The sequence below is a fragment of the Halyomorpha halys genome, unplaced genomic scaffold, assembly GCF_000696795.3.
Source record: "Halyomorpha halys isolate HHAL.00 unplaced genomic scaffold, Hhal_1.1 Scaffold252.1, whole genome shotgun sequence".
NCBI lineage: Eukaryota > Metazoa > Arthropoda > Insecta > Hemiptera > Pentatomidae > Halyomorpha > Halyomorpha halys.
Window position 1 is genome coordinate 338007 of NW_027108761.1, and position 13280 is coordinate 351286.

The window sequence follows — 13280 nt, forward strand, 5'->3', positions numbered from 1 at the left end:
TAAATTTTATGATGTAAAATTATAAAATCCAGTTTTAATATAATTTTACTTGGGGTTTCTTCTTATTGGTCCTTTAAATCAGAGATGGAGTATTACAGTAATTTAAATAATCCGATTTAGTTAAGTCCGAGTCTTATAATTAGATATAATATTTATCTTTCTATAAAAAAATAAAAACATATTTATCTCTAGTAATATAATTTGTGAATAGATTGTTTATTCGAAAGAAAAAGAAATAATTCAACCTGAAATATGAACATCTGTACTTAATTATAAATGAAGGAAATTGAAATTGTACCATAGATTTTGCAGTACTATTACTTCTATGAAAACCAATAATAAGCATTTTTTGTATTAATTAATTTTATTTTATTTTATTAGATCGGTGAAGGGCTTATCAGTGGAGGTAACTATCGCAGTCCTGAGGTTTCACAGCTTTTGAAAGAACTTAATGCAAAATGGGAAGTTTTAGTTAAAAGTTCTCTAGAAAAGAGTAAAAGATTAAGGCAAGCTGTGGCTCAGCATTCATACAACAGAACTTTAGAAGATGCACGAGCGAAATTGGCCGAAATACAATTGTCTCTGCAATCCGATCAACTTGGTTCTGATTTGAGAAATTGCAAACAGCTCCTGAAAAATCATCAGGTTGGCAGATTTATGAAGTATTTTGATATTTTGTAAAATATTGTATTTTTAATGGCTTTGTGTCAAAGTTTATATAGTAGAATATTTTATTATTTAATTTATTTTTCTATCTTACATCAGATAGAAAAAGCTATATTACTGTTCCCTGCTGTTTGATAATAATTTTTTTTTAAATAATTATTTTTTTATTTTCAATGGTTGAAAATCTTATCCGTATCACATTTATAAAACACTTCATGAACGTTAAATATAAAAATTTTGTGCTTTTATCCAACATCTTACTATTCCTCATGTATAAATTATTTCTTTCTTACCATGGCTTATCAATGGAAGATGTTTGCTGAATCATCCCTAGCTTAGAAACTTATCATTATCATTTCAATAATCTTTTTTTATTTTCTCAAAATAAATTTTCACTAAACGTTTTCAATTGTTTGACATCATTGTTTAAAAAATAAGTAAAAATAATAATAAATAAGCTGTGACAGCAGTTGTATTCCCCAATCTGGTTCACTATACTTGTAGCTGAGAATATTATTTCACTAAATAAAATTAAATAATTGCTTCAACTAAATAAAAAAATTAAATTACAATTTTCTTTTACATATCTGTTTAGGTGCTGGAATCAGACATATGCCAATGGGAACAAAAGGTTATGGATTTAAATGCCCATGGTCAAGAAATGATCCATGAAGGCCATTTTGATGCAGATAATATTTTAAAAGCCAGTAAGCAATGTCAGGATAAGTAAGCATCTCTCGTTATAACAATGTCTCAATATATGTTGTGTACTATTATTGGTATTTTACGACTAATTCCTTTTATTTTTCTAGATTCCATGCTTTGCAAGAACCAGCCAGAAAAAGAAGAGAAGCTTTAGAAGAATCTTTAAGGTTCCACAAATTCGGCTTTGAACTAGAAACAGAATTAGGGTGGATTAGGGAACATCTTCCCTTAGCATCATCTGAAGTTCTGGGTAATAATCTCTACCAAGCACAAGCTTTGTATAAAAAGCACAAGAAACTGGAGGCAGAAATCGAAGGCCATCAACCAATGATTGATAAAACTCTTGCATCTGGAAAAGCTTTAATTCATCAGAGCCATCCAGAAACCAAACAGGTCCTTTATTTTTCCTATCCTTAAAATATAATTGGCTGATCATTATTTCATTCCTTTATTATTATTTATTTATTTTTGTGTGTAATGGTCTTCTAATCATAATATTCTTCAATATCAGGTTACTTCACTTTGTACGGGGTTGGAAGACGCTTGGAATGACTTGAAGTTAAAAGCTCAGGAAAGATCCCGTAAATTGGAGCTGTCTCTTAAAGGACAACAATATTTTTCAGAAGCTAACGAAGTTGAAAGTTGGTTTTCTGAGAAGAATAATGTGCTCAGTTCTACAGACTTTGGGAGGGATCGTGATGCTGCATCTAAGCTTCTTACCAAACACAAGGTAATATAGTTTTTCTTTTTTTCTATGAATGAGAATAGTATGAAATATTTTATATTTCTACATGTATTAAAGAGAAATAATTAAAAATTTGTATATCACACTATAAATACAGGTTGTCCTCATATGTCGTATTTTGTTCCTTGGAAACTGATTTAAATCATGTTCTGCTCTACCAAAATATGTATACAAACATAAAACAATATCTTGTTGCCTTTAGTTTATCTATAAAGTCTTTTATATAATATGAACTCAATTTCAGTAACTTTTTTGTTTTAATTAGTTTGATTACTGATTCATCAAAACTTTCAATATTTTATGATATTTATTAAATATTTTCTGTCTGTCAAGTTACGTTTACTATTTTGATTCATTTTTTCTCTCAGGCTCTGGAGTTGGAACTTGACACTTACAATGGTATTGTTAGTGAAATGGGCCGTACTGCAAACAGTATGGTGGCCTCCAAACATCCTGATTGCAAAGCAATTGCTGCAAAGCAAACTTCAATTCAGCAGCAAATGAGAACTTTACAAAAATTAGCCAGTGCCAGGCAGCAAAGACTTGTCGAGAGCATGTGTCGTCACGAATATATCAGTGAAAGTGCTGAGCTGGAGCAGTGGATCAGGGAGCAAATGCAGGTTGCTAGCCTTGAAGACTACGGTCAAGATTATGAGCATTTACTTGTAAGAAAATAGATTTTTTTTCTTATATTAAATAGCTCTAGATAATGAACATACAAATACAGCAGCATTTTTATTTTTTTTTTTTTTTAGAATCTTCAGAAAAAATTTGAGGATCTAAAACATCATGTTGAAGCTGGTTTTGATAGATTCAATCAATGTGAAGAGCTGGCCAATAAACTTATTTCAAATGAGAGTCCTTATACTGATGACATAGAAAGTCGGCAGTACATGATAAGGTATTGATAGAGATTACATTTTACCTTTGAAATAAATTACTATGCTGTTGTTTTTTTTTTCATCCTTTATAAATTCTTTTTCTACATACGTGGTAACCTTATTATTTTACCATTTTAAACAAAATATTTGTAGAGACTATTGGGACCAGTTATTGAATGCTATAGAGAAAAGAGAAACACGATTGGCAGCTGCTGGTGAGATTCACAGATTCAATCGAGATGTAGCAGATGCCTTGTCAAGAATAAGTGATAAGAAAGCCGTTTTAAGTGACGATTTAGGGCGTGATCTAAATTCAGCTTTGGCTCTGGTCAGAAGACATGAAGGATTTGAAAATGATCTTGTTGCTTTAGGTGACCGGCTCCAGGTATAATAGTTTAGTGTCTAGACTATCATTCATAGTAAAGGCAAAGTTTATTATTTTATGGTTTTTTTTTTTTTTGTTTTTTTTATAGATATTGGTTGATGAAGCTGAAAGATTGAAGATAGTCTACCCAGGAAATAATTCTGCTCAAATTGAACAAAAGCAGCAAGCTCTTATCCTGAGCTGGGAAGATTTGAAACACAAATCAGAAATGCGAAAAAGAATACTCCAGGCAAGCTGTGATCATCAAAGGTTCCTTTCACAGGTCAGTTGGGTTCACTAATTTAATCATCTTTATAGATTTATTTGCTTTAGCTAGGCTTGAGTTGTCGGTAACTTGTTGATAATCCATCCTTTTTTAACTGTAGAGGAAAAGAATTCTATTTGAACTACATTAAAATCTTAACCGCTAAGACCCATGAAGAGTCTGGGATTCAGTACATTGTAATATATAGTGGAAGTACTGTATGAAATATATAGGCTAGTTAAATTCTGCTAATAACTATCGCTATGAAAAATGATTATTTTGTATTTGATAGAGCGTTAGTAGAATATATATGTTTCTTCATTCATCCTTACATTAAATGACCAATAATCTAGTTGTCAAAGAATAAAAAAGATTCTTAGAAGATCAAAATGCTTTTATGAACAGAATCAAATCCTGTAAATTTGAAAAGTTAGTAGATATTTTAGTGATAAATTTTCCTCAAAAAGTTTCCTTGTTGTACATAGAAATACAGTGATTGGCTTATTTATTCTATAATAGTGTTGTAACTTGATTAATTTTTTTTCTTCAAGTTAGTCACTATTTCCATCACTTCTATCTTCTAAATCATGTACCTATGTTCTCTGAATTTATAATTATTTGTCAATATTGATTTTAATATTTTTTTCAATTTATATTATTTAAAAACAAAGGATGTAATTAATGTGTATTAAAAGCTTCTCAGAGTACTAATAAATTAGGTGTTTGTTTTTTTAAAAAATCTCTTTTTCTAACTATACTCTCTACTTGAATGAATTGTGTAGTTTTCCTGGTTCATATGGCTTAAGATCTGTAACACTAAAATATACTTTAGTAAAATGTATATTTTGTTTTAAAATGTTTCTTTTGTATGTCTTTGTAACACTCAGGTTTGGTTTACTTTTTAATATTTTTTTTCATCATTGTATATTTATTAGGTTCGTGATTTGATGAGCTGGGCAAGTGGTTTAAGAGCTGCCATATTAACTGAGGAAAAAGTAAGGGATGCAGCAAGTGCTCAAAGTTTAAAAGCTGAGCACCAGAGATTTTTGGCTGAAATTGAAGCTAGAGAAGAAAGCTTTCGCAATGTTATGGAGCTTGGGGAAGAAATGATTCAAACTGAACACTATGCTTCTCAAGTGAGTGTGGATTTCAACATTGTGATTTCTTGTTTTTTATAACTGAAAGATGATAAATTATTCTTATTTCCTATTCTTTTAGGAAATCCAAGAGAAATTCAATCAACTTCTGGAAGAAAGGAAAAAACTTCATACTGTGTGGCAGCATAAAAATGTTCATCTTGATCAGCTCATTGATTTACATCTATTTTTAAGGGACGCAAAGCAGATAGACACCATTTGCAACTCACAAGAAGCTGCATTATCTAATACTGATTTTGGTATTTCATTTTATCTTTTTTATTTGTTCATAAACATATGTTTTACCCTGACTTTTATAAGAAAAGTGAAATTTTTTTCATTAGTTGTTGACAAATTTAAGCTTGACATCATCCCTCAATGACTAACTCATGAGGAGCCACTCTTGTAGGGCAATTCAGTTTTTCCATCTCATGCAGCCCACAATGTCTAATAGATTGGAAAATTCCAATTTTCTTGAGAATTTCCTAATACTCTGTTTTAGGTCTGCCCAAACAAAGTGCTACAGAGCTTCTTCCATTGCGACTGATCATGCTCTATCCCATTTCAAATTTTAGTTCATGTTTTTTAACCAAATACTATGACAAAACTGAAGGCAAGACCAGGTCATTTGGTCCATAAATTCATTTAGTTTAGTCTAGGGATTTAATTGATTTCAACTTTAATTGGATTTGAAAAACAAAGCTTATTAGAAGATAACATTTTCCAAAAAATAAATAAATGATTTTTCATAAGTCACATCATGCAAAATTACAATAGAGTAATCCATTGTTTATGTTTCTTAATTTTTTTTTTTTAGAACCATCAGTACAAGATTTTCTTCAACTTTTTAAAGATATTTTAATTTTTATAATTTGCACAGGTGACTCAGTTGATGAAGTTGCTGTGTTGGTGAAAAAACATGATGCTTTTGAAAAACTTTTTGCCACTCAAGAAGACAAAGTAGCATTACTAAATGAGCATGGTTCAAAATTATTAGCTCAAAATCATTTTGAAAGTGCAATCATTGCTAAAAGGTTGGCTGAAGTTACTCAGCGCAGAAACGCCATACGAGATTTATGTCACATTCGGAGAAACAAACTTGATAATGCATTGCTGCATGCACAATTCAATAGAGATGTTGCTGAGGTAATCATATTCATAAAACCAAAGTTCATATTCTTTTTTAAAATTTCGAATTGCTTAAAAATTTAATCAAAATTTGTAAGTATTATATTTTCTTAGAAATGGAGGTTTTTGGCATTGCATGACATATATTTGTTAGTAATTTAAATGTATTCTTTAGTTTAATATTGTTATTTTAATGATGATAGTCCTTTCATTATTAAATATTTTAATTATTTCCCTTTGTTTATTATCTATGATAATGAAATTTGTTTCATTATCAGGGTTAATAATCAGTCAATAATTCATGACAGTGCCTCAAGTCGAGTAATAAATAATGGGTCATTGATAAAATTGTATTTAATCCCGAGTGCAATTATGTTTTAGGCTGAATCTTGGATTGGAGAAAAGAAGAAGAAGTTAGAAGTTGAAGCTAAAGCAGAAGTTAGTAGTTTAGAAGACAAAATTAAAAAACTACAAAAACATCAAGCTTTTCAGGCAGAGTTGGCAGTTAATAAGGGTAGAATCACTGCAATACAAGAAAAAGGTAAATTCCCTCGATACTATTTTTAAAAAAAATTGTTTTTGATATTTGAGAATTGTTGGCACCCATTCTAGCATTTTTACATAAATCAGAGTTGGGATATCCTTCAGATTTCTTTTTTTTTTTTCTGTAATTTATTAACCTCTGACAATGGAAGGAGCAAATGCAAACTCAAGCTACTGGGACGGTTACCTTGTGAACTACTCCCAGGATGGAATATTCTAAAAGCACTATTAGATAATACCATATATAATATGTTATAAAAATTTTGTATTTATTTTCTTCCTTTTTTCTGTGTTACTCTGAACACAACACTGAGGGAGTTAAAACGTATATATATATGTTATTTATCAACCTACCTAACTACCTCATTCTATTTAAATGATTTTATTATAAATTTGGAAACTAACAAAGTTTGTATATAAATTTAACTAAAAAAAAAAAAAAAACATGTTTACAAACCTACCAACAACATAATTTTAGTTTAATTTCAATCATTTAATTATAATAATTACAAATTACAAAACTAACAGATTTTATGTAAATATTCTAATGAAAAAAGGTGAAAGCCATCGCATGGTCTCTCAGCTCCTTCAAACTTATTTCAATTTTCTAAAATGCCTGTAGATACTACCTAGGTCTAACTATCTCGAAAACAGTTTCTAGAACTACTAATAATAAACTAATAATAATAATTACAAAAGCAAAAGTAACCCTCTTGTAGGAATGGCTGCCTCTGTCCTTTATTTGCTGTAGTTTGTACCATCTCTATGAAAACTACACCAACAGTTTACCATCTTCTAAAGGTTAACTTGTTTGACATAACTAAAAAAAAAAATGTAATTTTAAATTATCAGTTTATGATTAAAGAGTATACTCATGTTGCAAAAACAAACAAGTGGAGTGGGTACTGTACTAATTTCTCAATCCAATGGCTCCAATTTATTTATGGTTAAAAATCTTTTGAACTCACAAAATTGGAAACTAATATAATATTACACAGTTATTAAAGAAATTAATACTGGTTCTTGACTCTAGAACAATTCAGTAATCAATAATCAGGAAATGAAAATCCAATGTTTATTTATAGGTCAAACACTACTTGCAAAAAAACATAAAGCTTCGCGAGAAATAGAAACTGCTTTGGAACATCTCATATCTTCATGGAATAGCCTCTTAAAGGAAAGTGAAAACAGGGGGAGAGGTCTGGAAGAGGCTCAAGATATACTAGAATTTAACAATCAGCTTGAAAAAATTGAAGCATGGATTAGAGATAAGGTATACAAAATTTTATGTAAACATTAAGGTATTGGGTGAATTAAAAAAAGAAACTTTTAAACAAAACTATTTTTGTTGTAGGAGATGATGGTTCAAGCTGGTGATATGGGAAAAGACTATGAACACTGCTTGGCATTACAAAGAAAGCTGGACGATGTTGATAGTGACATGCGGGTGGATGATATGCGCATTAAAGCCATTAATAATCTAGCTGATAAGCTTATAAGGCAGGGCCGAAGTGATACACGTTCTGTACAGCAGAGAAGAGATCATTTCTATAATAAGTAATGCCACCATTTTCATTTTTGTTATTTCATGATTTTGCCTTTTCATGCATATTAATATGTGTTTTATAAATGTTCTTCAGATGGAAAGGTTTACAAGGGGCATTGAGCGAGTACAGAGAACACTTGGCTGGTGCTTTAGAAATTCATGCTTTCAATAGGGATGTAGATGATACTTCTCAGAGAGTTTCAGAAAAAGCTGTTGCTATGACTACAGATGATACTGGACGGGATTTGGTTGGCGTTGAACACTTAAAGAGAAAGCAAGATGCACTAGAACGAGACATGACTGCCATTGAGGGTAAACTCAAGGTACTATTTCCAAAAAAGTTATCTTCTATCGTTTATACTATTTTTGATAAAGTTTGGCAAGTTTCTTGGGGCCCTGACCAGCTTTTAGTTGGGAGTATTCTCTGTTGGTTCCATTTTCATTTCAAATCATAAACAGTTCTGTTACAAATTTCATCCAATACAGTTTAGTATTGAAATATTATATGAACAATATAACAATGAAATATTATATGAACAATACATGCATTATACTAAAAATATTTACCATCTTTTCATAATTTTCAATTATTTTTTTTTGTTAATTTTGAATTAAGCTAATTAAATTTTATCTGTTGATTTAAAATTTCTATATTTTCTTTATTGAAAGTCCTAATTGAATTTCATTGTATCTTTATCCTTCAGGAGCATGATGTTGAGTGTAAAAGACTTGTGTCAAAGTATCCTGATATGTCTGCTCCCATCAGGAGTAAATTAACTGAATTGCAAGATAACTGGCGTGAACTGATTTCTCTTGCAAGTGCACGGCGAACTATACTCGCTACAGCAGCTGCAAGACATAGGTTTGAAGCTGATTTCCGAGAGCTCCAAGCATGGGCTTTAGAAACAATAGAAGTAATGGCCTCAAGTGAATTACCAACAAACATGGCAGAAGCCCATACAATGCTTGAATTGCATCATGAAAAGAAGGTAATTGTATACAGGTTCCTTTATTAAAGTCATTGTTTAATATGGATATTTTTTCCTGTCTCAGACTATTCTGTCATTAAAACATTGACTGTCGAATGCAAGATAACTGGTAGTTAGCATTCTTGCCTAGAACGCCATCTACAAATTATTTCATAGTTTTTTTTGTCTTATCATATTTTTATTTATGCACGATAAAATTCTTTTATATTGTGAAATATTGCAAGTAACAAAAAAAATACTATAAGATAACTCATATTTGGTGTCCTAGTTAAGAGCGCAATTTTCAAGTTATTTTGTAGTTGGCAGTCAACATGTTAAAACTTGGAGTCTTCTTTTTTTTTATATATTACCATATTTAACACTTTCTCAAATAAATCAATTAATAGACTTTGTGATGCCATTGCATATCAACTGACAGCCTATCATTAAGATTTTCAATTGAAAATCCTTATTGACCAGTAGGCAATCAATTAACTTATTTGTTGATAATTATTGTCCGATAGAATTTTAATCATCTAACTGTTGGTTTTATAGTTGTTCAAGAGTTTGTGCTTCCATTGTTTGACATTCCTTTCTATACCTCAACATAGATGCTTGCTTGTGTTTCGAAAAAAGTTCATTATTTATTTTGTTCACAAATATACATGTTTAAATGTAATAAATTAAAATGGGCTTGGTCTAAGAGAATCGTTTCTTAATATTTTAGGCAGAGATCGATGGGCGTCAGGAGGCATTTAAATCCATCAAAGAAGCTGGCCTTAAGCTGAGTCCTCCTCGAGAAAATGAAATAACAAAACTTGAAGAACTGCGAAGAACCCTCGGAGCTGCGTGGGAAGAAAGGAGGCAGCGACTAGAACAGGCACAGCAGCTTCAGCAGTTCAGGCAACAAGCAGATCAAGCAGATTCATGGCTCGCCTCTAAAGAAGCTTTTCTCAATAATGATGATCTTGGGGTTAGATTATAACTATGTGTATTAATGTAGATTTATAAATATTCTTGTTATTACTATTGTTAATTTTATTATGTACTTTCAGGACACTGTTGCTGGAGTCGAAGAATTATTACGTAAAACTGAAGCATTTGAAAAAACTGTTCAAGCTCAATTTGGAAGAGTTGAAGAAGTTGAAAAGTTGGGCAAAGAGCTTCTATCTCGTGAACATTATGCAGCCTCTACAATATCCAATATTCTTCAAGCCTTGGTTTCGCGTAGGGACAAGTTAATAGAAAGTACTGCGACTAGAAAAAGGCGGCTCTTAGAATCCAAGAAATTACATGAGTTTTTCAGAAATGTATATGAGGTAAATTAAGTTGTTTAATTTTTTTATGTTGAGAGTATTAATTTCATCTTCTTAAAATTGTTTGCCATTTTCGAAATGAGATGAAATTGTTTATTTATTTTCTCATACCCTTGTGAAAAATTAATTTCCTTTCTACATCTATACTTCAATATCTCATTTTGTAGATAGCTGTTGAACGTACATTTTCATTGTCTCAAACAACAAATAAACTTGAAATATAGATAATTATGTACTAAATAAAAATCTGTGGAAAAGGATAATTTTCAGATAATAAAATAAGGGACAATGAAAAAAAAAAATTTATAAATAGTGAGGAAACTATATTGCCTATTGACTATATAGACAAGTTAATGTCAATCCTTTGACATTCAGCAAATGCTTGCCATATACTTAGCAAAAATTTTTAAATCTATTTTCAGGTGGAGAGTTGGCTGCTTCAGAAACAGCAAGTCGCAGACGATGAAAATTATAGAGATGCAAGTAACTTACAGAGCAAAATACAGAAGCATATTGCATTTGAAGCTGAACTTATTGCAAATAAAAGCAGAGTTGGTGGTGTTTCTAATGAAGGTGAAGCTCTCATCAGAGAAGGCCATTTTGCGAGTGACGAAATTCAGAGGAAACTTGATGAATTAGAGTCAGAGTGGAGGCTTTTACAAGAGACAAGTTCAACTAAAAGGGAGCGACTCAGTGAAGCTTACCAAGTATTTAAGATTGCTAATTCTTTATAATTAAATTAAATGAACTGTGTTGTTAATTTTTTTATTTTCTTGTAGGCCTTGCTTTTTAGTCGGACGTTAGAAGAATTAGAAGCATGGATAGATGATGTTGAAGGACAATTAACGAGTGAAGATCACGGAAAGGATCTTGCAAGTGTTGCTAATCTTCTTAAGCGGCACGCACTCCTTGAGAATAATGTTACTGGACACCAAGACGCATTCAATCAGTTAAATGATACTGCATCAACGTTCCATAGGTCTAATCATTTCATGAAAGAAGAAATAAAAGAAAGAGCTCAAGCTGCAATTGATAGGTAAAATTGGGTTATCTGATTTTTTTTAATAAGTGATTTCTTTCATTATATATGTTTAACCTATAGTCGGTCTATTTACATGTGTAACAAATACATTCAATATTTATAAAATTTAACTTTTTATAAAGATTATTTTATTAAATTTATGACGTGAAGTAACAAAAAACACCAACAAGTAATTAAAACAAGAATATGATTACTACAATCAGTCCAGGGGGATAAAACATACATTTTATTATATTACTTTATTTATTTGCCGGTATTTTAACCTATATTGGAGTAAATAATCAAGTATTTATTCAACTTGATGCAGCCCCACAAATCATTTCTTAATTTATGATGTAGTATAAGGTGAGCCATCATACGGAAAATGTTCTTTAATATTTAAATACACTGCTTTCCTATATCCTTCAATAATGTACTGTTTATTACCCTTACTCTTGAACTGTTTATTACCACTTTCTAGGATTGTATTACTCAAATCCTCATTTGAGACAGAAATGACAAGAGATATTGCTCCTTGATGCAGATTTCTTTTCTCAAACAAATACTCCAAACACTCAGTCACTAAAAAGGAAACTCAACTTGTATATATGATTATCTTCATACTTATTTTCTCATTAAATATTTTACTATTAGGTTCAAAAAAACAATTAATTTTGTAAATATTTTTTTTTTTTTGGATGAAATATTTTATTAAATTACAAGATCTAGGAATTGTTTTATTTTTAATATTCTTTGCAGTACAAATATTTATTCCCTGTTGAAGTTATTGTGAATTTATCTTTTTATTTAATTTTTTTAGGTACCGTTCCTTGCAAGAACCTATGCAGATAAGACGCGATAATTTGGAAGATGCCTTATTGCTTTACCAGTTGTTGAGAGACATTGAAGATGAAATGCAATGGCTTGAGGAGAAGGAGCCGCTTGCTGCTTCAGTTGATTTGGGAAACAGTTTAAATGCAGTTCAGAGTCTTCAGAAAAAACATCATGTATATTTTATTTATTTCTTCCTTAAATTAAATTTATTAGGCTGAATAACATTACAATACATTTTTATTATGGTCTGAATTCTATTCTTATTTGGGTTGTTATTGAGAAAATATTTTCTGTTGAAGGCTTTGGAATCTGAAATTATATCACGTGAACAAGTAGTTAATACTCTTGGTAGTAGAGCCCAGCAGATGGTCCGAAGTGGACACTTTGCAAGTTCCAGGATCGAAGCGGCTCATAGTGATTTGCTTGAGAAACTGGCTAAAATAAAACAATTGGTAAAAGAACGTAAGCTGAAATTGCTTGATGCTGTGGAATCACAAATGGTATGTGCACATTTTTATTATTTATTAGCTCTAAAAGTATTTTTTATTATAATAATTGGTTTTTTATTCAATATTTACTCGGAAACTTATTTTATGATTGTAATCAACAATATTTGATTATTGTAGCTTACCTAGAAAAATAGAATGCTTGTTTTCTAGCTTCTTGTTAATTAACACGTTAGCGACGGTGACGGTCCCCGGGGTCCGATAGTGTTCTGACCGACATGCCGAGTGAAAGTTTTCTGAAAATGATGTATCTTACGAACGCTGTAAAAACCTTATTTTTCAAAATATTTTCATGGGAATTGAACAGGATTGAAGCTACGAAGTTCTTCTATAATTGCCAGTGCTTTTCGATTGATGGTCCCCGGGGACCGATACCGTACTGTAATGATGAAACGTGATCTCTGTACGGTATCGGTCCCTGGCGACCGATAGAGATTCCTTTAGCATTCCCCTTGCTACTAAGTTATATGATGATCAAATCATTTATTGTGGAACACTGCGCGCCAATAGAAAAGGAATTCCAGAAATATTTAAGACGAAATTGAAGAGAGGGGAGATACTAGGACAACAGAAAGGGGCAACCAAAATAATAAAATGGGTTGACAAACGCCCAGTTTTGATGATCACAACCAACCCCGAACATGGAACAAACCTCA

At 31.0% G+C, this 13280-nt stretch overlaps 1 protein-coding gene across 4 annotated transcripts in view; it reads left to right on the top strand.

The window, feature by feature from the left end:
* The window catches only part of kst (spectrin beta chain, non-erythrocytic 5 kst), a 196695-nt gene that overhangs the window by 167777 nt on the left and 15638 nt on the right, over nt 1–13280 (top strand). For all 4 annotated transcript variants that reach the window (XM_067047074.1, XM_067047077.1, XM_067047076.1 and 1 more), the window contains 22 exons: nt 382–645; nt 1262–1392; nt 1479–1764; nt 1883–2101; nt 2485–2781; nt 2872–3017; nt 3151–3382; nt 3471–3644; nt 4562–4762; nt 4845–5022; nt 5643–5908; nt 6272–6431; nt 7519–7706; nt 7788–7990; nt 8074–8302; nt 8684–8968; nt 9675–9920; nt 10003–10266; nt 10686–10970; nt 11043–11299; nt 12105–12291; nt 12418–12618. In XM_067047074.1, the coding sequence (XP_066903175.1) occupies nt 382–645; nt 1262–1392; nt 1479–1764; nt 1883–2101; nt 2485–2781; nt 2872–3017; nt 3151–3382; nt 3471–3644; nt 4562–4762; nt 4845–5022; nt 5643–5908; nt 6272–6431; nt 7519–7706; nt 7788–7990; nt 8074–8302; nt 8684–8968; nt 9675–9920; nt 10003–10266; nt 10686–10970; nt 11043–11299; nt 12105–12291; nt 12418–12618 (4899 nt within the window). The remainder of the gene's footprint in view (nt 1–381; nt 646–1261; nt 1393–1478; nt 1765–1882; nt 2102–2484; nt 2782–2871; nt 3018–3150; nt 3383–3470; nt 3645–4561; nt 4763–4844; nt 5023–5642; nt 5909–6271; nt 6432–7518; nt 7707–7787; nt 7991–8073; nt 8303–8683; nt 8969–9674; nt 9921–10002; nt 10267–10685; nt 10971–11042; nt 11300–12104; nt 12292–12417; nt 12619–13280) is intronic.